The 25,447-nt window shown below is 40.7% G+C and overlaps 1 protein-coding gene across 1 annotated transcript in view; it reads right to left on the bottom strand.

Moving 5' to 3' along the window:
• The window catches only part of YAF2 (YY1 associated factor 2), a gene marked incomplete at both ends in the record, with an annotated part of 101,991 nt that extends 76,751 nt beyond the window's left edge, over window positions 1-25,240 (bottom strand). Inside the window, 2 exon segments of the mRNA XM_080705757.1 lie at window positions 24,875-25,000; window positions 25,215-25,240. Of these exon segments, the coding sequence (XP_080561883.1) occupies window positions 24,875-25,000; window positions 25,215-25,240 (152 nt within the window).
• Window positions 25,241-25,447: the final 207 nt, after the last annotated feature.

Here is a 25,447-nt window from a genome sequence, read left to right as displayed (position 1 = left end):
TTGCTGAGAACCTCACTAAGTAGATGAGGCTGGCTTTGAACCTGTGAGTCACCACACCCAGCTTAACCAGAACTCTTTCACAAACACCTCCCTTTTACTTTCAGCTTTTAGTTAAATGTTACCCATTTAGAGGAGTCTCATCTACCTACTTCAAACAATTCCTACTGTTATCACAATCTATAATTACATTACCTATATTTTTTGTTTAAAACTTAAAATTACATAAAGGATGACTTGTATGTCCACCACATACTCAGCATCGGCTCCATAATAGCATTCCAATAAGTTTAATTAGTTGAATCATTTTCAAAATTCACAAGCTGCTCAGAGACTTTCAATTAAAGAGTTTTTGTTCCCTTTTTATACTATCTATCCACTAAATAAACTTTGTTATTCAGCATTCATAAAACCTGAATCTTTAAGCATCACAAATCATAACAAATCCAGTGCCTTTTGAGATAGCTACTGCTTTATAGATCAAAAACATTTTTAAGGTACTGTGATTTGCTTGGTTAGAGCTCATCAATAAAAAGTGCTGACTCATCCCTCCTAAAAAAGAGAAGATAAAAGAGTTTCATCTAACCATACATGTTTCCTCACAATTGCACACATTTTCAAGACTTTTTAAGAATTACTACATGTTGCTCTTGTCCTCCCTCTCTCTTCTTCCCATCACCACCTGGTCCTGAGATCTGCACTCCCCACCCTCACACACTTAATCCCAGCACTCAGGAGGCGGAGACCAGAGGATTGTGGTTCAAGGAAGGCCTCAGCTACTTAGCAAGGCCCTCAGCAATTCAGTGAGACCCTGCTTCAAAAAATAAAAAGACTAAAAAAATAGGACTGGGGATGTAGCTCGAAGGTAGAATGCCCCTGGGTTCCATCCCCAGTACCACAAAGGAAGGAAGGAAGGAAGGAAAAAGGGAGGGAGGAAACTTTTTTTTTGTAGTGCTAAAGATTGAACCCAGGGTCTTGTGCATGCTAGGCAAGTGATCTACCACTGACCTACATACACTCCAACTCCTCAGATTTTCCCCAGGCACCTAACCTTTAACAAATCTAAAAGTAAACTATTGCCTTTCTAGTACTACCTCAGTAAGAAATATCACCACTTACCCACCTGCTTAAATAAGCCAGAACCCTACGGTCTTTCCTGATAACTCCCTGTTGTATAATGCTATTTCTTATCTCCTACAACCATATCAAATCAATCATCAAGTCCTAAAAAATTTCTTCTAAATACATCTAAAAACTCCATTTATTTCCCACTCCCCACTTGGTATTACCTTTGCTCAGGCCATTCTTGTCTGTTGGTCTAAATTACTGCACTGGTTCTACAAAACCATTTCTCTACTGGTAGCTAAGACTTAACAAGTAAGCATAACAGAAGACAGAATAAAATGCCACTGGCTGTGGTTCCAATCATACACTGTACTGATGGTAAAAGAAAGCACTTTAAAAACTACTAAGCCAGGCATGGTGCTTCACAGCCATAATCCCATTGAGAGGCTGCAACACAAGGATCACAGATTCAAGGACAATCTCAACAACTTAGCAAGACCCTTAGCAAGCCAGGGGTGTCCCTTGGAAGTAGAATGCCCATAAGTTGAATCCCCAGTATGAAAAAAAAAAAAAAAAAAACTGAAAAAGTTGAACATGCAAGCAACACTGACTGATGTACTTTTTTTTTTAGCAAAGATAAGTATAATTAAATATACTCTAGTTACACAGGATTATAACATGAAATAATATGTTTCTTAGAAAACAAGGAGCATAAAACAGCTTAAGGTACCAGTAGAATCACATAAATTATAAAAGCCTTTTCAGTTCTGTCAAGTACAGTTGATAGACCTATATGAGACACAATGATGGGCACTCAGAACTTTTATTATTATTGTAATCATCATAATTAACTAAGATTTATACTGAATTCACTATATAACTTACCACATTTAAATCACAAAATAATCCATATGGGTAGTTGGGCGTGATGTACTTGGGAGGCTGAGAGGAGGATCACACAGGTTCGAAGCTAGCCTCAGCTAAGTAAGGTTCTCAGAAACTTAGTGAGACCCCGTTTCCAAATAAAATATGAAATAGGTTTGGGAGTGTAACCCAGAGGTAGAGGGCCCCTGGGTTCCATCCTCAGTACCACCAAAAAAAAAAAAAAAAAAAAAAATGGGTATATAAATGGCAAGGTAGAGACTCGAAATGTAGAGCTGGGCATGGTAGCACATGACTATATTACCAGCATCCGAGAGGCTGAGAGAAGCTGAGAAAGGAAGATCACAGGTAAGAAGCCATCCTCAGTAACTTAGCAAGACCCTGTTTCAAAATAAAAAATAAGCCGGGCATGGTGGCGCAGACTTGTAATCCCCACACTTTGGAAACCCTGTTTCCAAATAAAATATAAAATAGGTCTGGGAGTGTAGCCTGGAGATAGAAGGGCTCCATCCCCAGTACCACATAAATAAATAAATAAATAAATAAATAAATAAATAAATAAATAAATAAATAAATGCTGGGAATAGTTGGGCATGTTGGCCCAAGTATGTGAGAGGTTGAGATGGGAGGATCACGTGTTTAAGGTCAGCTTCAGCAACTTGGCAATACCCTTAGAAACTCAGGGAGACCCTGTTTCAAAAAAAATAAAAGGGTTGGGGGTATATCTCAGAAGTAAGAAGTCCCTGGGTTCAGAAGTAAAAATTCCCAGTACCAATGGGGTGGGGGAAAGTGATTCTAAGACAAATCAACACAGCCCTCAGGAAAACAACAATCCCAAGAAGGGACAGAAGTAAAACCAATATATACTCTATAAACTGTGTAAACAGAATTATCAATTTTTGTAAAGAGTGCTTTACAATTAACTTAAAGGGCATTTATTCTGGCCTAGGGACAAGGAAGATCTTTTTCAGAATAATGCCTGAGCAATCACAAAGAACAAGAAAAAATTTGTGGGAGACAGGGGAGGGAAAAGAGCCTGAAAAAGACCATAACCCTGCTCTGACAAACTACACCTTGAAAACAGACTTACTCTTTAACTATGAAAAACAGCACAAAGAAAAAAGAAAAACTACGCTGCTCCAGTCTTAAGTCCACATACTCTTCTTACTACTATTAAATTTACTGGTATGGCCTAATCTTTATGTGACAGTCCATATCAGTGATAAGTTGGGTCCTGCACTCATGTGACTTTGCATCACATGACCTGTGCACGGGCAGGGGGTGGCCGAAACCCCCGCGAGAATTGGGTGTTCCCGTGAGTAAACCCCCCATCTAGTGAGATGCATACCTTGAAAAGGTGAGCCCAAGTCCTCTAGCTTCGGACAGGCGCGCGGGCCCCACCGTGCCTCGCCCCGATCCCCAGGAGAGCCGTGCAATTAAAACTTTACATGCCACATGTACCGGACTTCTCTTGTGTTTTTCACACTCCGCCCTACTCACATATTTTTTATTTTACTTCACATTTTTTATTTTACTTAACATTTGGTGCTGACCTGGGAGGACTTTCGGGTCCCTCCCCTATTTTTTCTTTTTTTTTTTTTCTCTTTTCTCTTTTTATTTTTACTCTCTTTATAAGCCCTGGACTTTCCAACCCACCAGCAGCTCGACTGCGAGATCCCACACCAGCGCTCCGCTAGCAAGCATTGCTCCTGCTGCTGCCGCCGCTGTCGCAGCCACTACCACTGGGGCATGCAGACTCTGCTGGTCGCCAGGCTGCCAGTTCCACCCGTCCCGAGCCAGGCTCCTAGGGTGGTGCCGGCACTGCTCTGTCCGTCGACAGCCTGCACGGGCCAGGACCTCTGCCTGCCGCTTGGACCTACTAAAACCGCCGTTCCAGCTCAGCGCTCCGGTCACCACCAGAACCTCCAACTGTTCTGTCCTGCCCACTCCGCCCACCCCAAGCCAGGCTCATTAGGCGGCACACAGCCGCCCCGGCTTCCGCCACAGCCACCCGTAGCTTCACTTGCTGCTGCTCCATTCTGCCTGCCCCGAGCCAGGCTCACTGGTGATGCATCGGCCACGCACCTAGAAGCCATTTTGTCTCCACACCGCGGGCCCGGCAAGCCATACTGCCTGCGCGCCACTGTTTGATCCTGCATGCGCCGGCTGCCAGTGCCGCCCACACCAGGAACCCGCACCCTGGTTCGACCATGCCCCCAGCAGCTTCTCAGCGCTTCTGCCGCAGCCAGCGCTGGTCAGCAATGTTTCATTCAGGTAAGCTGCCTCCTTCCCTTGGTTAGCGGACTCTGGACGTGGGTCCTCCAGTCCACTGGGACCTCAAAATCCAAGCACTTGGTGACCCACTGTCCCCCAGTCCACTGGGACCACCCTCCGGATGACCAGGTCATCCTCCAGTTTTCTGAGAAGGGTTGAAGACATCCTTCCCTCTCTTAACCCCCGTGTCTGAACGATTGAACAGGGAAATTTGGGACGCCCATTTCCTGTTCTTCGTTTCTGCCCGGGAACCAATTATGGGAAGTCGAACCTTTAAACTAGCAGATGCCCTGAGCGCCTGTCTGACCTTGATATGAGTTGGGAAATGGGTTGCGGTGGCCCAAGAACAGTTAGGAACTTTTATAAGAGGTCTGGTATCTCTCCAAATGCTCTCCCCATCACCTGCCATTTATTTTCCCGCCAGTCGCCATTTTGTGATGGCACGTAGTCACTGCCTGGTGATGTCACAGTTGTCATCTTGGCCCGCGCCAGACTGCAATTTGCTGGGTGGCCTCCCGGCCGGCTCCACACAATCCTAAACGTGCTCGGCTTCTGGCTCCCTTTCCGGCCTGCTCAGGAGCGCCCTAGGTGCTGCGGGAAACGACGGGGTTGGGGACAGTGAGCTAGGGCGACACCCTCTGGCCGCCCGTGGGAAGTCCGCGTTGCCATTCTTGCCGGGCACCCACCCTGGGACACGATCTTTGTGTGTGAGTGTGGGTCCGTCGCGGCTGACTGAACCAACTCAAGAGGCTTTTCAAAAAAAATTAGATAGGCTGAGGACGGTCCTCAAACCCCTGAGACTTGGTTAACATGGCATTTAAAGTTTTAATTCCAGAGAGAAACAGGTGTAGATGGAGCATACACTCTGACTTTGCCAAAAGGCAGATCCCTGGTAGCTGCCCTTCGGCTGGCAGTGGCGGCTCAGCCCTCTGGAGCGCCACCTAGAGTTGGAGGACAGCAACGGATGACTACCTCCAGGAGCCTGCCTGAAGTGGGGCAAAGCCACGCCCACCAATCACACCATGCCAGGCGTGTGGCCAGGAGGGCCACTGGAACAGTGCCCTTGGAAAAGGGTGAGCCCCAGGTGCCTCAGCACAGGGGGACCACCTTTCCAGACCAGGCCCTGCCGCTGAAGACTGACGGTTCCTGGATCCCTCAACCTCCATCCTCCTTGCCAGCCCAGGGTAGCTCTCCAGGTAGTGAGTAAGCCAGTCTCCTTTTTGGTCACCTGCTCAATCTCACGATTTTTTTTTTGTGTGTGTGTGTGTGGTACTGGGGTTCCTGGAAGCCCTTCTACCTCTGGGCTACACTCCCAGACCTATTTTTACATTTTTTATTTGGAAACAGGGTCTCCTAAGCCAGCGCGCGCACAACTGGCTTCGAACCTGCGCGATCCTCCTGTCTCTGCCTCCCAAGCGCAGGGATTACAAGCGTGTGCCACCACGCCCGGCTATTTTTTTCTTTAATAGCCTCTCGCCTGTTCAAGTCTCTTCAAATGCACATCACTAAGCTGTCCAGGGTAACCTCCAATTCTCACTGCAGCTACACACCCACCTGCCCCCTTCCAGTGGTCTCCTGGCCAGGGGCCCCTACAACACCCCTTGACAGCAGGAAATCGCGAGAGGGTTGAATCTTCATTTCTTATCCCTTACCACCAAAAGGCCAGGATAATAAGTTGGGTCCTGCACTCATGTGACTTTGTGTCACATGACCTCTGCACAGGCGGCGGGGGGGAGGGGGGGGAGAACCCCGCGAGAATTGGGCGTTCCCACGAGTAGACCCCCCATCTCGCGAGATGCATACCTTAAAAAGGAGAGCCCGCATCCTCTAGCTTCGGATGGGCGCGCGGGCCCCACGGTGCCCTGGCCCGATCCCCAGGAGAGCCCTGCAATTAAAACTTTACATGCCATGTGTACCGGACTTCTCTCGTGTTTTTCACACTCTGCCCTACTCACATATTTTTTATTGTACTTCACATTTTTTATTTTACTTAACAATCAGGATGCTAGGAAACACACAGGCAGGCACACACATGTGCATGAAAGAGGGGAGAGGAGGAAGTAGATAAAGGAGGAGGGAAGGTGGAGAGATAAAAATATCCCTGAAGCAATTTACGGGAAATGTTATTTTTAGTAGAAACCACTTACTCTTATACTCTCATTGTGTCAGTTATCCTACTCGAACCCAAATGTTTTACATGAAACTGTTATATGCTCCTACGTGGATATCTACTAGTATATCACCACCTTTTTTTTCAAGTACTGAAGATCAAACTCAGGGATGTTCTACCACTGAATTATATCCACAGTTTTTTCTTTTTACTTTGACAGAGTCTCATGGAATTATGAAAACTGGCCTCAAACTTGTGATCCTGCTGCCTCCATCTCCCAAAGCAGGGAGATTATGAGCATATACCACCATGCCTGGCTTTAGATAACATTTCTTACTATCCATTATGCTAGTGTAGTAAGTACAATAAGTACATTTAATCCCTACATCAACTCTGAGGTGTTACCATAATCTGTTTTTTTGTTTGTTTTTGTTTTTGGTTTTTTTTGGTGGTACTGGGGATGGAACCCTTCTACCTCTGGGCTACACTCCCAGACATATTTTATATTTTTATTTGGAAACAGGGTCTCTTAAAGCCAGCAAGGCTGGCTTCAAACCTGCTCGATCCTTCTTGTCTCCACCTCCCAAGTGCGGGGATTACAAGCGTGCACCACCACGCTCTGTTTTTACAAATGCAAAAAGCTAAATCAGGCATGGCAGCATAATCTCAGTCCTGAAAGGCTAAGACAGGGAGATCATAGGTTTGAGGACAGCCTCAGCAAGTAGTAAGACTATCATCAACCTATTGAGAACCTGTTTCAAAATAAAAATAAAACAGGGCTAAGAATGTAGGTTAAACCGCCCAGCACCAAAAACAAAACAAAAAAAAAAAACTAATGCTCAAAAAAGTTGAATTAGCCTCACAAGACTGTATAGTGTATAAGTGGTGAAAACAATATTTAAACTCAAAGATCAGAGCTCCAGAGTCCATACTCTAACCTACTACACTACCTAATTGCTGGGAACTCCTAAATAACTACTTTGCTTTACATTATCAAACTAAATACACACAAAAATTTTAAATGTGCAAATGTAAAAATAAAACCAGGTATTTCCTGCATTAAAAATATGAATTTAGAATACAATCCTCTACAAGTGGAAGATAGCAAGAGTACATTTAAAGTACAATTTACCAAAGTATATCATAGAAAATTACTGTGTAAAGTTACAGAAAATTAGCCAGGCATTGGCGGTGAATGCCTATAATTTAAGGTACTTAGGAGGCTAAAATAGAAGGATCATAAGTTTGAGGCCAGCATGGGCAACTTAGTAAGACACTATCTCGAAAAAGGCAAGGGACATAGCTCAGTGGCAGAATGTCCCTGAGTTCAATCTCTAAAAAAAAAAAAAATTGGTTATAGATTAGTGGCAACATGGGAATACTGACTGAATTTGATAACCACATTCATGTAGATCAATTAAGCTTCCAAGGGATGCTGATGCCACTGATGTGTAGAACACAGTTCAATAGGAAGGGCCTACAATGTGTCCCAATATACTCTGTATGAGAAAAAAATTCTCTGGTCTAATGACTCTCAACTGCTCCATTAAATAAGTCAACACAAATTATTTTACTCAAGGACTTCTCAGAAGTCTTAATTTATTAAACTCCAGAAGGATATATAACATTTTCCAAATGTTCTTGCCTATTTAAGAGAGCCTTCCCTAGTACCAGTGTTGTGAAAAGTGCTGCAGTGTAAAGAGAGAGAGAGAGCAATGTGAAGTATGAGTAGTCATGTGAAATAAAAAAAGATCCTTGATTAAAAAGTCTCTCCCTAGCCGGGCGTGGTGGCGCACGCTTGTAATACCTGCGCTTGGGAGGTGGAGACAGGAGGATCGTGCAGGTTTGAAGCCAGCCTCACTGGCTTAAAGGACCCTGTTTCCAAATAAAAAGTATAAAAATAGGTCTGGGAGTGTAGCCTGGAGGTAGAAGGGTTCCATCCCCAGTACTACCAAAAAAAAAAAAAAAAGTCTCTCCCTAGCAAGGCGTGGTGGTGCACGCCTGTAATCCCAGCATTTGGGAGGCTAAGACAGGAGGATCTCAGTCTACGATAACAAGTATGTGCCACCACACCCGGCTTTTCAAGTTCCACTTTTAAATAATAATACCCTGGGCCAGTCCTGGTGTCACACACTTGTAATCCCAGCGCTTGGGAGGCAGACACAGGATAACCTAGGCAACTTAAAAGAATTTTTTTTTTTTTTTTTTTTGGTGGTACTGGGATTCCTGGAAGCCCTTCTACCTCCGGGCTACACTCCCAGACCTATTTTTTTATTTTTGGAAACAGGGTCTCTTAAACCAGCACAGCTGGCTTCGAACCTGCCTTGTCCTCCTGTCTCCGCCTCCCAAGCGTGCGCCACCACGCCTGGCTTAAAAGAATTTTTTTAAAGATAGAAAATTATTTTAGAAGTAGCCACCTCTGACTAAAAAATAATAGGAACTGTTGTATTCCTTTTTATGCTTCTTTAGAATCATCAATAAGCACCTAATAAGAGAATTATCTTAAAAAACAGAACTCTACCCCCTCATACCCAAGTTACTTATGTTCATGCTAGGTAGAATTACTTTATTCAGATTTACATAAAACATAATTAAAAGATTTTCTTCTAAAGGAAGGACTGTTGATGTAGTGAAAAATGAAGGAATCGATATTTTAGATGGTAGGCTAGCAATAAATATTAATAAAGAGACTTTGGGCCATGGAAAAACAAAAGATAAATAGTAAAAACGGATAGCAAAAGATGAAAGAAAATCAAAACAACTTTGCCTACTTTGAAAATACGTAGTTTTACAAACTTGTGAGCATACAAATATGATTTACTTGCTGATCTTTTAAGTCAACTGCCCCAGCACCTCCTACAGAAGTGAAATATAGTGTTGTTTAAAAGAACCCTGATCAGACTATAAATGATGAAGTTAAACATGTAAAGATGAAATGCTTTAACTCATGTCAAAAAACTGATGGTACAAACTTTATAATCACTCAAATACACATATACTCAAAATGGTTAGCAATTATACTATTACTGATATTTAGTATTTATATCACAAAGGAGGTAAATATTTACTGAGATTTCTAAGAAACTATGATATCAAAAAATCTGAATACACAGAAAATAAGTGTTACTATAAAAGACAACAAAATGAAATTTGTAAGATCTGTACTTCAAAAATATTAGCTAACATAGGAAAAAGTCATCTTTTCATTCACCATACTAGCAGATTTTAACAATTTAATTCTTATTTAGAAGCAATAGGCTTAATATTTGATGTTATCAATATGCATAGCATCTAGGTATAAGGAAAAGTATAACAAATTCTTAATAAAATACTTGCTAGCAAATTTAAATTCTACCAACAACAAGGTAACAAAAGTACTAAACATTCAGATATCTCACTTGCATACTAATCAGCTTTTGACCTTGAACAAGTCACAATCTTTCTGGCCTGCCCCTCCAAAATTACCAGTAGGATATTAGACTATAGCCCTGGGGTTAAAAAAAAAGAAAGGGCCGGGTGTGGTGGTGCACACTTGTAATCCCCACACTTGGGAGGCGGAGACAGGAGGATCACACAGGTTCGAAGCCAGCTGCACTGGCTTAAGAGACCCTGTTTCAAAAAATAAAAAATAGGTCTGGGAGTGTTGCCCGGAGGTAGAAGGGCTTCCAGGAACCCCAGTACCACAAAAAAAAAAAAAAAAAAAAAGAAAGAAAGAAAGGAAAAGACCCCACCCAGAAGATTTCTAAAATATTACCTGTTAGTTCTCTAAGACAATACTGTAAGAATCTTCCAAATGCAGCTGAAAATCCCTACAAGGAGGATTTGCAAACAAGAGTAGCTTTAACCCACTTCAAACATTTCATACCAACATCCCAACACAGACCCTTCAAGATCTACCTTCTGAAGACTGTCTTACCCCTCCCTTTTGAGGAGTCAAGCAATAAAAAGTAGTCTGTCTCAGGAAATAACCAAACACCCTGGAAACTCTTGAAAGCCTCCTTTGCTCTAAAATTCTCAATAATTCTACAATTTCTCTTTAACAAATATTACACCAAATACACACAGAATCTTTTAAGGGAGACAGTTATAAATCACTGCCCAAGCAACTAAAGGTAGAGTAATTTAGTAATCATGAAAGCCAATAAACAGACCTATAGGCATTTAACAAATATTTACTTAATTTATTTTCATAGTTGCAGATACCAGCTCTCTTGGCATCTGCATGAAAACCACTCATGCAGCCATAGGCAAGATCTCAATGCAAGAAATAAGCCCCAAGAGAAGGTGTGGTCTCTGGCCAAAGTACTTCCCACTTTTAGATGAGGAAATGGATTATTAAAAGAGGAATAGGCTTCTAATAAGCCTATCGTTTGAGGAAAAGTGCTCAGCTGCTAGAGAAGTACATCTGACAACTAAATCTAAAAACTTCGTGTTATTTCTTGGTGTTTACCTGCTAAACTGTGTTATGAGCTTGCTTAAGCTTTCAGACAGCAGATGGTATTGCAGACAAAATCCAGCAGACATTCATCGAAATCCTCTAAATCATCATAAATGTACATGGATTTCCCTACGCCAACTACATGTATGAAAGCTGGAATCTCGGACTTCGTCCCCCATTCAGCTCAAAGGAGGTTGCTAGATAGAGAAGGACAGTGTACTAAGCCCTAGGAATAAAAGTTCCAAAAGGGTTAAAGAAAACTCTTAAAAACTGGATTCTTCAAGTGATTTTGAGTGTGACTTTTGTTCTTCTGGAACTTGCCCACTAAAAGCCTCTGCAGCTGCAAGGCCAGAGGGGCTGACTCGGAGCACAAGACCCACCTGGGTTCATGGGACTGATTTCAATCACAAGGACCTGTGATGTCACAGGCCTCACTTTTGTCTTATTCAGGGTTGGTGATTTGCATGTGTATCTCACTATTGTATTTTTGGTGTTTGCACTTTTCTTCTAGGGAATCACGGGGAAATGGGGAAATATAAAAAATCTTGTGTCTAGAATAAAGTGTTCGATTGCACAAGAAGCATTGATCCATGTCAGATTCTTTCCAGAAGCGCCGTAAATAGGAACTTAAAGAAATTTATTTCCTAGAAGGGAAAGGATCGCTGCAGAAAAGCGGCTGCAGTACGGCACCCTATCCTCCCCCATCTTTTCTGAGATTTTCGATCGCAAGTGGGATCACCCCAATCTCGACTGAGCCGGTTTGTGGCACATAGTCACAAGGATATAATATTCCTACATCTATAATGCCACTAAGCTTATAAGCCAAAGAGATAATTATTTACTAATAATTTTATAAAGAAAAAGATAACTACTACGTTTTGTTTTGTTTGGTGGTACTGGGGATGGAATCCAGGGGCCTTCTATCTCCGGGCTACACTCCCAGACCTATTTTATATTTTATTTGGCAACAGGGTCTCTTAAGCCATCTGAGGCTGCCTTCGAACCTGCGCAATCCTCCTGTCTCAGCCTCTCAAGTGCAGGGATTATAAGTGTGTGCCACCACGCCTGGCTAAGAAAAAGATAACTTCTTAAAGGAAATATGTGTCTCTCAAAACCCTAAGATTTCATTTAAATCCTTGAATGAAAACTTGCTACTCCACAGAATTTTTCTACCAAGTCTGCTGGTGCTGTGTCATTCTTTAAGGAAAGCAAGGAAACATTCCACCTAATAGGTTTTCTTTTTTCCTTTTTCTTTGGGGGGGGGGGGTCTGGGGATTGAACCCAGGGGCATTCTACCTTCAAGCTATACCCCCAACCCTATTTTACTTTTTATTTTGAAACCCAGTCTCACTAAGTTGCTAAACCTGTGATTCTCCTGTCTCAGCCTCGCAAGTACTGGGATTACAAGCATGTACCATCATACCTGGTTTAGAAAAGGTTTATAAACATCTTTACCAAATGGAAAGGGTGAAAGATCCCTAGCAGTCAAAGCAACCTGACAAATAGGTTTCCAGAGTGGGCAATATTTCCCCCCAGGGGGTACTAGAATAAAATATAGATACATAATAGAACCTAAATTTGTCACTGAATCTATTTGCTTAAAGAAGGTAGATTTCTAGGGGTGGGGATGGGGACTGGGTATTTTTTTTTTCCTGAAAAGGGGTTGGTAAGCTAAATATCTAGACCCTGGTACAGTCTAATATAATTCTGTGGCTAGATAAAGCAGCCTGCCCACCTACCACACAGGGTGGTCCAATGTGCGGATGGAAGGCTGCATAGGAACACATCCCAAACACCCTAAAGCACTACACGAGTGATAAAGATACTGTATTTACTGAATTTCTACCCCCAGAAACCACCAACAGTAACTAAAAAATTAAATTTGCAGTAGCAAATTTTTCAAATATATTCCTTACCAGTAAAAGCCACTATTTTCTGAGGCAGTAAACATATTATGGAAATTAAATCAATTTAGTATTTCAACAATGACTATGTGTGTGTGTGTGTGTGTGTGTGTGTGTGTGTGTGTGTTGTGTTTACTGGAAATTGAACCCCAGAGCGTTATACCTTTAAACTACAACCCCAACCCTATTTTATTTTTATTTTGAAACAAGGTCTCACTAGAGTTTTAAAACAGGGTCTCAACTAGCAGTTGAGTCTCACTACTTGTTGAGTCCTCAAACCTGCGAGCCTCCTGTCTCTGCCTCCCAAGTACTAGAATTACAAGTGTGTGTATGCCACCACATCCAGCCAATGACAACTTGGAAATGGGAAGGAAAAAAAAGGAAAACAAAAAACTTGAAGAGCATATTGAAGATCACTGCCAACATAACGAGAGACATTCAACTTAATGATATAATTCCATTTTAAAACTATTTTACTTCCCAAATACATTTCCTGAGATCACTTTTTAAATGTTCAATATGTATAATTTAACAATCCACACCAACTTATGTAAATCTGTCATAGGCAAAGCACTCATGTTTTACCATGTTCAGAATGCATTCCTGTACAGCTTTCCACTGGTTTTCAAACCATTCTACATGATGGGGGTGGGGGATAGATGATTGGTATTAGAGCCTAGATTAAAAATCCAAAATCCAGGTTGTCTGAATACCAATTGATCTTTTTACCCTTTCCCTTTAATAAAGAGGTTTATCAGACTATCCTGATTAGGTAAAGTTTCTTCTCATTCTTTTCTTCAAGGTTAGATATAGGACCAGAATACATGGTGGAAAATTTTAGTCTACTAAAATCTTACTTCGCCAGCATGGTAGTGCCCACTTGTGATACCAGTAATTGAGATACTGAGACAGGAGTATCACAGGTTCTAGGACTGTCTCAGCAAGTAGTAAAGCTCTCATCAACCTAGTGAGACCCTGTTTAAAAAAACAAAAAATAAAATAGAACTGGGGGGGGATGGCTTAGAAGTAAAAGCTCCCTGGGCTCCATCCCTAGTACCACAATAAAATAAAATAAAATCTTACCTCAATTATGACAACTATCATATTAAAAACAGCAACTTCTCTTAAAATATACATATAATATAGAGGAAAAAAAGAGAAAGCTTTAACCAGCAATCAAGTGGGAGCTGTTTCAAAGGATATCATTTGGCTGAATTTTCCCAGGGTAAAAGGTAATCAAATTGGAAAATGGCCATGATGCTAAAGCACATTTTACAATAAGTACATTATTGATAGAAACCACAATAATTGATTTCATATTTGATCTGAGAATAGGTCTTCTCCCAAAATTAGGACTATGTTGGAAAATTAATTTTCAACTCCTTGTACTTACTCATCAGCCAATACTATCTATCTTCTGTGCCAGAATTCAAATTCTCAAAGGGCTACAATTGGGAGTCATCCACAATTCTGTCATCCTAACTTCATTCAAGGTGTATGATATGTTCCCAATAAGCATGTGCAGAATTCTAGAATTCTGTTCATTTCTATTTTCAATAATCTACACATATATACAGAAAGGCTCTTTCACCAAACAATGACATATATATTCTATTTGAGAATTCCCACTTTTTTTTTTTTTTTTTTTTTTTTTTTTGCAGTACAGGGGATGGAACCCAGGGGCATTCTATCTCAAGCTACAACTCGCTGAGTTGCAAAGGGCCTCACTAAGTAGTAGCACAGGCTGTCCACAAACCCGGATCGTTCTGTCTCAGCCTCCCAAATACTGGGATTACAAAGTGTGCACCACTACGCCTGGCTGAGAATTCCCACTTTTTCACAGGTTGTATTCTTAAAAACCCAACGACTGATGGGCATTGTGGCACATGCCTGTAATCCAGTATTTGGGAGGCTGAGACAGGAGGAGAATAGGTTTGAGGCTAGTCTCAGCAACTTAGTGAGACCTTGTTTCAAAATAAAAAATAAAAAGGGTTAGGGTATAATTCAGAGGTAGAATACCTCTGAGTTCAATCCTCAGTGTGTGTGTGTGGGGGGGGGGCAATGACCTGTTCTTTCTAATACATATACAAACTTGTTTCAACAAAAGTTTACTGAATGTCTATTATTTCCCAGGCACTATGTCAAGCACCTGCGAAAAAGATAATGAAAAACTCCACTTTCTCTTAAGAAACTAGTAGCACAGCAAGGAAGTAGATAAATACACATAACTGAATTATAGTATGCTACATGCTACAATACAGATAGGCATCACAAGTGGATCCTGAAGAAATATTCAAATTATAGAAAGAGAAAATGGCTACTCTCAGAGCTTAAAAAAAAGATTCATTCTCTCCCTCCCTGGTTAATTTGTCCACTTAGAATACTCAGCTTCATGGAAAAGACCAATCAGCTTTGAGCTTGGGAGGAAATTCTGAAACTAGACAGAGGCCACATTCAGAGGCATATACAAAGGCAAGTTTGGGATAGGCAATGTCATAGAATAGGCAATGAGAATGTCACAGGTCTCAAATATTAAGCAGGAAGCCAGGTGTGGTGGCACGTACCTGTAAATCTCAGTACTTGGGAGGCTGAGACAGTTTGAGGCAAGTCTGCAATTTAGTGAGACTGTCTCAAAATAAAAACTGAAAAGGCTTTAGATGTAGCTCAGTTAGTGTCCCTGATTCAATTCCCTGTATAGGAGGTGGGGAGAAAGAGCAGGAATTCACTGAACAGGCCAAATGATAACACAATTCTAGAACGATATCAGTGACTAATCCTGTTAGTCTGACCCCAGAAATTTGGAATAGTGGCACAGCTAGGCTGGGGTTGGGGGAGGGGTGGAGTGTGGCTTAGTGGTAAAGTACTTGCCTATTATGTAAAAGGCCCTGGGTTCAATCCCAAGCACCACAAAAAAAGTTTAAAAAGTGAAGATGTAGATAAGGGGAAACTCCATTAGTTTCCTAATATATGCCTAGTTTTTATATGGCCATTCCTAATTTGCATAATTAATCTTTCTTTTTTTTTTTTTTGGTGGTACTGGGGTGGAACCCAGAGGCTTTCTACCTCCGGGCTATACTCCCAGACCTATTTTATACTTTATTTGGAAACAGGGTCTCACTAAATTGCTGAGAGCCTCACTAAATAGCTGAGGCTGGCTTCAAACCCGTGTGATCCTCCTGTTTCAGCCTCCCAAGCGTGGGGAACACAAGCCTGCGCCACCACGCCCAGCTAATTAACTTATCTTTAAAAGTACAAGTTTGTGGATAAAACATTACTATCTCAATCATAAAACTTGGTTTCATTTTAATTATAATTAAATTCAATTAGTTTCAATTTTATTTTTATTTATTTATTTTTTTGGTACTAGGATTGAACTCAGAGACGTTCTACCTCCAAGTTACACCCCCAACCCTATTTTATTTTTATTTTTGAAATAGGATCTTGCTAGGTTGATGAGTTTCACTACTTGTTGAGGCTGTCCTCGAACCAAGTACTGAGATTACAAGTATGCACCACCACATCCTGCCCAATTTTATGTTAAACTCAATACAGTTCAAACACATGTGAAATCTGAATGCTAAACTATTTTAAAATTGACCTCAAATATCACACATTTATGCATAGTATATTTTAGTTTTTTATAGGCCCTCAATTTCAACAAAGAACTTATAATTCAGTCAAGAAACACAATATATTTCAAAACAAGACCTATATGGTTGCAAATAAGATCATAAAAATAATAAATATATAACTTTCCAAAGCTGTATCTCAAAAATGCTAAGGTATTCATACAGAAGATCATCCTGGAAACAAAGCTAAAACAAATGATATGAACCTACAACTTAAAGACAAAATAGCCTAATACAACACAATCTTAGAAATTATAAAAAAACCAATGTCAGATGCCAATAAAGCAATTCAAAAGTAAAGAAACATTAATTGAAAAAGTTTTAGCTAGGTGTTGTGGCACACACCTAAAATCCCAGTATTTGGAAGGCTGAGACAGAATCATGGGTTCAAGAACAACCTCGCAACTTAGAAACCTAGCAAGACCTTGTTTCAAAACAAAAAATAAAAGGGGCTAGGGATATAACTCAGAAATAGAATGCCCCTGGGTCCAATTCGCAGTTTAAATACCTACAATGAAGAAAAAAAAATGTTTAAATACCTACAATGTTCTAGGTACTCTGCTAGGTTCTGGGGATATCAAAATGAATGAGTCTCTGCCTTGTAGAGCAAATAAATATCTAGATAATTATACAATTTGGTGATTCTCTGGCAGTAATTACACAAACACAGAATCAATATGATAATGATAGGAAGAGGGTAAACCCAGAAGGGTTCATTAGGAGTACCATCTGATAAAAATATTGATTGCTGATCCAGCACAGGGTTGACTGAAATAAGCAGCAGGAAATAAGGCTAGGAAGGTAGTTTAGGAATAGATTATTAACGCCTTGAACACCATGCTCAATAGCTCATTTATTTACTTACTCAGTAATAAATATTTATTTACTCATCATTTATCTAGTAGCCACTGAAGATGCCTCATTTTTTTTTTTAATATACAGAGACCAACAGATTTGTTTCAAAAAGATTATATTAGCAGCATTCTGGTCATCAATTTGTTGAATAGCTCATGAGAGAAATGATAAAAGGCTTCTGAACTACAGATACATAAACTGGAAAAAAGAAATCTGAGAGACAATCCAGAAGATTATACATGAGAGATGATAGTAAGTTACAATCAAAGCCAACACAGTGTTCCTATCTTAGGTTGCAGAAAGGGCTATATGGTACACACAAGGTAAGGAATATAGAGAAGACATGGTTAGGCAGAAATTGACTTAAGGGACTTACAAGAAAAACTGGAAAAAAAAAAGTGGTAGAAGCAAGGCATGGTGGCACACTCCTGTAATCCCAGTACTTGGAGGGCTGAGACTGGAGGATTGCAGATTCTAGGACAGCTTCAGCTACTTAGTGATGCCCTCCACAACTCAGTAAGGCCCTGTTTCAAAATAAGAAATAAAATAAGGCTGTGGGTGTAGCTCAAAGGAAGAATGCCCCTGGGTTCAATCTTCAGTACCTCATTAAAAAAAAAAAAGAAAGAAAGAATATTAAGAATATCCAGGAAGAAGCGTTTCAATTGAAAAACAAAAAGTCGGCCGGGGGTGGTGCCGCACGCTTGTAATCCCCGCACTTGGGAGGCGGAGACAGGAGGATCGCGCAGGTTCAAAGCCAGCTTTGCTGGCTTAAGAGACCCTGTTTACAAATTTTTAAAAAAGTATAAAATAGGTCTGGGAGTGTAGCCCAGAGGTAGAAGGGCTTCCAGGAACCCCAGTACCACCAAAAAAAAAAAAGAAAGAAAGAAAGAAAAGAAAAACAAAAAGTCATCAATAGTAAGCACCAGAGAGGCAACACTAAGACCACTGTGTTAGGCCAGTGTGTTTAACAATGAGGTAGACCACCAATTAGCAGAGACTTCACACAGTAATGAATAAATGAAAGAAAAATAATGCCTACTAAAGGTAAGCTGTTGTATGGAGAAACACATGCTAGTCAAACTCTAGACCAAAAGTTCAAAATTTTTTTGATCTCAGGATCTCTTTATACTCTTTAAAGTTAGAAGTGCTTTTGCTTATGTGGGTCTTATATTTGTTCATTATATTGGAAATAAAAATGTGACTAGGGAATGTAGCTCAGTGATAGAGTAATTGTCTATATCATGAATGAGGCCCTGGGTTCCATGCCCAGTACCACACGAAAAATGTTTAATATTTATTAGTCCATTTAAAAATAATAAAACATCATGTTAATTAAATGACATAATTTTATTTTTAAAAATCCTGTATTTCCAAAACAGATAATTTTGTGTGAAGAGTGGCACTGAGTATTTTTATAAGCCTCTGACATCTGGCTTAACAGAAGACTACATCTAGATTATCATATATGTTTCCACATTCAAATTGTTGCAAAAAGGTTTTTGGTCCAGAATATAAAGAAAATAGACTTCTTCTGGCATATAGTTGAAAAAAGGGAGAAAATATTTTAATAGCTTTTTCAGTTAATTGTAGATATTCTTTGCTACTACATAAAATCACAAGTAGTTGTTACTAAAAGTTCAGTTGCCAGATCTGTAGTCTGCTACTAAGGTTTCCAATACAGAAGCAAAAAAAAAGTGTCCTCACGCTTTCTACCTGTCTGATTGTGGCAGCTGAGATTGAATAGAGGGAGAGAGAAGGGAAACATGGAAAGAAAATTATTTTATTGAAATTTAGAAATAATCTTGAAAAGGATCTGCTTTACTTTAAACAAAAAAATACATGAAAGTTTAGTTGCAATGTGAAATCTGAAACCACATCAATGAAGTTTTCATAATGTTCCCTCAAAACCCTAGTATTTTGTACTGTGAATGGATTATCCATGCAAGGTTTTGTAAAGTCATACACTGATTATTAGATAATATTAGTTCACTGAGCTATGCTGTCCTTCCAAATGTTGGCACAGTTCATGATAAAATATCAGAAGTTATATTCACTGGTAACAGGAAAGTCTTATTAGAAAGGTCTTTAAAGTACTTGGGAGAAAAAAAAAACTAAAACAGCGGAGCACAGTGGTATATACTTATAATCCCAGCTACTGGGAAGGCTGAGGGAGGCAGGAAGGAGGATCACAAATCCAAGGGTAGCCTGGGCAATTTAGTAAGATCCTGTCTCAAAATAAAATTTAAAAAAAGAAAGAGACTTGACTGTGGTAGTACACAGCTGTAATCCTAGTACTTGGGAGGCTTAGACATGAATACTGCAGGTTCTAGGCCAGCCTCAGCAACGTGGTGGGACCCTATTTCAAAATAAAATATGGCTGGGAGTATACCTCAAAGGTAGAACACCCCAGAGTTCAATCCCCAGTACCATACACACAATAAAGGAGGAACACAGGCTGGGGATGTAACGCAGCCATAGAGTATTTGTCTAGTATATTCAAAGGGTCCCTTCCAGGGGGCCCTAGGTTCAATCTCCACAAAAAAATAAAATAATATATACATACACACACTCACACACACGTGTATATATACACACACTATATGTATATATGTATATATGTATATATGTATATATATATATACACTCCAAAGTATTTAGATACTCTAAAGCTTACTGCTACAAGTTTTCAAGATTCTTATTTGAATTATTTTTATCACTAGAAACAAATCCTATCAATTGTTTTCCTTAAATTGACTTACTGTATCCATGTTCAAGAAACCATCTGCTAAGTATCAAGTCTGAATAACTATAGTTTGTCAGGCAGTCTTATAAGAAAAAAATGATGCTCTGTGAAAGAAGCAGCTTGTTTTGCTTGCATGTCATTAACTACACAAGTGCCTTCCCCTTGCAATCAACATCCCACTTTGATATAATGTTTAATGTATTACTTCCCATTTGGTGAAAATATTAAAAGAAATGAGATTAAACAAAACTAATAACTTTTACTGTTTCATCAAGAATATTATTAGGTGAGCTGGGCCTGGTGGCACACACCTGTAATTCCAGTACTTGGAAAGGTGAGATAGGACAGTAAGTGCATGATCAGGTTTAACACTTCAGAGAGGTCCTCAGCAACTTAGTGATACCGTGTTTCAAACTAAAAAACTAAAATAGGGCTGGGGATGTAGCTTAGAAGTAAACCACCCCTGAGTTAAATCACCAGTAACACACACACACAGAAATACATCTTCTTAGGTGAGGCTGGTGTTACTTTCACTGTACAAGCGTGGTGGTATTTACCTACCAGGGCCTCTGCACCATTACTACGAGTGTCAAACAACAGTTTAGTATTGTTATGAAAGTAGTATGGAATTCACAGATTAACCAAACAACTCAGGGATCCCTTCATGTCTTTATTCCATACTTTGAAAGTCAGTACTACAGACTATCCAAAACATTAATCACTTTCACAATTTCCCTGTAAACAAGGAACCTGTGGAAGGCCAATCCAAGAAAAAGAAAAAAGAAAAACAAACAAGAGACCTCCTGGACTAAGAATATCTGCATAACAAGTAAGTGGTTGCTAGAAAGGGTCCTTAGATCCATAGGGGAAGATCAGAAACTCTGTATTTCTAAAAACAAGATTGATTTAGATGGCCCGTGTTTTTTCCCTCCACTTCTCACACCAAAGGCCTAGGAGAATCAGTACCAAACATCAAATTAAAGGACAGAAAGCAAGTGTGACAAGACAACAATAATACTGAAAAGAGATTTCCTTATAGTTTCTTAAAAATGTGAACTTTGCGGTTTATTCCCATTTTTTTTGAAACTGCAGTAATTCTTTTCTTTCACAATTATCAAATCCTAACCATAATACTGTGTTCAGTTATAAACAGTATTTTTTTTGGTAGTACTGGGGGTGAAACCCAGAGGCTTTCTACCTCTGGACTATAACTCCCAAATCTATTTTATATTTTATTTGGAAACAGGGTCTAACTAAGTTGCTTAAGAGCCTCAATAAGTAGCTGAGGCTGGCTTCTAACCTGTGCGATCCTCCTGTCTCAGTCTCCCAAGCACGGGGATTACAAGCGTGCACTACCATGCCCGGCTGTAAACAATAGTTTCACTACTTTATCTCACACATAAAAGATGTTGTAACACTTCTTCACATATAGAATTTTAGATAGTTCAAAGTGTTTTTCATTTGACAACAAAACCGTTAAATTTTATAGAAGAAGCAAAGAAGCATCTATTTTGCTCACCACTGTATGTCTAGTACCTAGCTCAGCCCTTAAGATGCTCCATAAACCTTAGAGGAATGTTGAAGTGATTCAAATGAGAGATGAGCTCATGTCACCAGACTTCCAATAGAAGACCTAGTGCTCTTTCTATGTGTAATCTTTTCCACAGCTCTCCAAAATAACACCTATGAGAAATCTAATGGAATTAAGAATATATCCCAGGAAAATATAACATTAACTGTTATACTTGAAAGTCTGCTGTGGACTAGGTTATCTCAATTGTTCTCATTTTAGACCATAGTTCAAAACTAAACAACTCTATCATTTCTAAATACCTGTTATCTGAATTAGAGCAATCCAATGTGACAATTAGCACTTTTTTCTCATAAAAACCAAATGTAGAAAATTTGGGGTCCTTATACTTTTTTGTCATTTAGCATCTAGGTTAAAAAAGATTAATTGAATTTAAACTAATTAAGGCCACCAAGTACAAAAAAATTCAATCACAGAAACAGCATAAAGTTGCTGGTGTCATGGCACACACATATAATCCAAGGATTTAGAAGACCAAGACAGGAGGATCTCAGGTTAATTCCAATCTATGCAGTTTAGCAAGATCCTGTTTCAAAATAAAAAATAAAACAGGACTGGATGTGATGTGTGGGCTGGAAGGTAGAATGTTTCAGGTTCAATCCTCAGTACAAAAAAAAAAAAAAGCATAAATTTAAAGAATATATCAGTGGAGGAATTGAAGCTATGTCATTCCATTTCATTCTGACATAACATGCTACTTATACAACCTCATTCTACCGAATGACATGAGTAGGCCAAAGATACAGCTAAAGGAAATGGTCTTCTATTAGAATACAAAGCATTTCAACTAGATATTCTTTAAAGGAAAAAAATTTTTTTTCAGTAAAGACTTCAATGGGAGACAGACTCAATCTTACCGAGAGGCTTAAAAAGAAAAGAAAAAAAAAGCCAGGTGTGGTGGTCAACACTTGTAATTCCAGTACTTGGGAGACTCAGACAGGAGGATCTCAGGTTTAAGGCCAGCCTCAGCAAGTGGTGAAACTCTCATCAACCTAGCAAGACCCTGTTTCAAAACAAAAAAATAAATAAAAATAGGGGCTGGGGTATATATCAGAGGTAGAATGCACCTGGGCTCAATCCCCAGTACCCAAATAAAAAAATGTGTCCAATGTCTAGAATGGCTTAGCACTGGCCTCACATTTGGCAAATGAGACAGAATCAGTTCAAAGGTTAATGTGACCCAAGGAATTCAAATCCTCTCTTTTGGTCACACAAACATATCATTAGAATACTTCATCCTTCTGCTTCGTGGCTATCTAGTCCCTGCTTTGGTTCCTGCCAACCTCATCCTTGAAATTACCTAGCTGCTAATTAACATGCCAGCTGTGGAAAATTATTTCTTCCAACTACTTAAACTTTTGCCTCTCAATAGTGTTCTAAAGTCCTTTAATTATTTCTTTCTAATATTACTGAAGAGGAAATATTTTATGGTGTGATCAGTATCTGCCTTATTAGCAAAGTCCTGTTCCACTGTTCTAGCCAAGCATGGAATCCACTCTCAATTTCAGAAACAACAGTAGAAAAGTAACAGGTAACAGAAAATTAGAGCTCTTAGGTTTAATTTAGGGCCTAAGTCAAAAGAGCAGAGACAATTCAGGGAGAGGAAGAAAGAAGCTGAGAGGGTCGTAGTGCAAAACACTTACTTTTAGGAACAGAGTGTCCCTTAGACTTCTGGTGGGTTGCCCAGAGCCTCTTCAGTTTCAATCCAAATGACAATGCTCCTCTGAGTCCTCCTCAAGTAATGTTTCCACCACTAAAAATTGAATCTACAAGAGCTCAGATGTACTGGTAAAAAAAAATGTCAAGGGCCCCAATGTGGGCCTCAAGCCTCTTTTAAAGTAGGCCCACTTCTCTGTCCTGGGCCAACTCCCCTGTGAACTCTAATCCTTCTTCTTCCAGGTGCCACGCATTCGGCCTGTTGCTTCTCTTCTGAGCTGCCATCACCTACTCTATTTCTCAGGGTTCCTCTAACCCCAAGACTGGCTGTGGAGTAGGACACCAGCTTCCCCCCTTCCTTGCTGTCCCTGGAAATAAACATAGGCTCTTCTAGTTTCAGTATTTTTCTAATGGCTACAAGAAAATAGAAAGGGAACAACAAAAAGCAACAATATAGTACCAGAGATAAAGATTATAATAACTGCCTCTCAAGTTCTTGCCTTCAAAAAACAAATTTCCTAAATATTGCTTATTGAGCATATTAAAAAAAAGTACTAACATAGACATACAAATATATTCTAAACCAAATAAATCCAACCGTATATACATAAAGATACTCTGCTTTTTAAAATACTTAAAACACAGGTCCAAAAACACAAAGTAGGGAACTTTTTTTCTTTTTAGAATGTTCTTACCTTCCTTCAAATTTAAAATGTTTAAAAGCTTGCTTTTTAGTGGTATAATAAAAAATATTCAAAATATTTTATCTAATAAAAATGAGAATACATATGCAAAAAAAAAAAAGAGTATTATAATTTACAAAAACACAACCAGGTCAAAAGCAGCTAGTTTCACTGAAAAAAATCTTAAAACGTCAAGATTTCTGTTTCTATGTTTTAAGACTTAATAATGTTCTATATGTGATGTTTAAAAAATTCGGATTTCTCACTTTTAAAAATCTTTTACTGAATATTTATAATGTGATATTGAAATACATCAGCGTTTTTGTAAAGCAACATTAAACTTGTAAATGTGCTGACTTGTAATTATTTAGGTTATAACAGACTGTAATATCAAAGTGCCTTATCTAAATATTAAGCTATAAATCACAGGATTAAAGTTGGTTAATTCAAAGGCTACCTTCCTATAAAGGCGCAGGAACTCTGCAACTAAGAGCTGGCAGTTCAAGAATGCCGTTAACTATGAATTTCCTGGATGATTTTCTTTATCCACTTAATTCGTTTAAGTAGCTCTTTAAGACAGTTATAACACTATAAGCTTACAAGACCATAAACTTGAGACTGAAAACAGGCCAAGATCATTTCATCTCATTTGTCTAACAAACTGCCATTTCATCAAACTAAAGATATTCAGATACTTTCAGTTAAAATGTGTTCCTGTGACCGGGCTCTGGTCCAACTACCTTATCTATGAAATATTCGACCTGGAGTAAAAACTCCAAACCAACCCTTGCTCTAACCCTTCCAGACTCCGTATTTCAGAAAAAAGAAAAGTTTAAGCTATTGTGTATTCTACAATCAGACACTTTTCTTTGAGGTGCGAATGAGAGTCTGCCCTTGCCTCCCGAGGCGGCAGTGGCCGCGCTCCGGGTGCCCGCACGCCGACTACAAAGCGCGAGCCCGGCGGCGGTGGGGGCGGCGCGCCCGCTGGGCCCTGGCCGCGGCCTGCTGGCCGCCCCGCCCGCCCGCCCGCCCGCCGCCCGCCCTCACCGGGTGGAGGTGCCCTTCCGCACGTCGCACATCATGCACTTGAAGGCCTCGGCGCTGTTCCGGAAGGTGCAGACGCTGCAGTCCCAGTAGCCCTCGTCCGAGGACGGCTTCGGCTGCCGCTTCGGCCTGCGGGACACAAGCCGGACACGACGCGGCGCGGGTCACCGGCAGGCCGGCCCGCCGCCGCCGCCGCCCGCCCGCCGCGCTCAGGGCCCCGGGGCCCCCGCCCGCCCGCCCGGGGCCGCCGCCCGCCCGCCCGCCCGGGGCCGCCGCCATCGCTCCATTGTGGGCGCCGCCGCCCGCCCGCCCGCGCGGGCCGGCCCGGGGCCGGCGCCGTTACCTGGTGGGGCTCTTCTTGTCTCCCATGGCTCGGCTCCCGACGCGGCGGCCGCGGTTGTCAATACGGAGGGTGCTGAGCGGGCGGAAGCGGGCGCGGCGGGGGCGGGAAGGCGGCCGCGCTCGGGCGGCCCACGCAGCCCGGCGGCCGGGGACTCCGCGGGCACGTGACGCGCGCGCGCCAATCAGCGACCGCGCCGGGCTTCAAAGGCGCCGGCCCCGCGCCGCCCGCCGCCC

Source organism: Muscardinus avellanarius (assembly GCF_963383645.1).
Source record: "Muscardinus avellanarius genome assembly, chromosome: 11".
Lineage (NCBI taxonomy): Eukaryota > Metazoa > Chordata > Mammalia > Rodentia > Gliridae > Muscardinus > Muscardinus avellanarius.
This window is presented reverse-complemented; position numbering and strand designations above follow the sequence as displayed.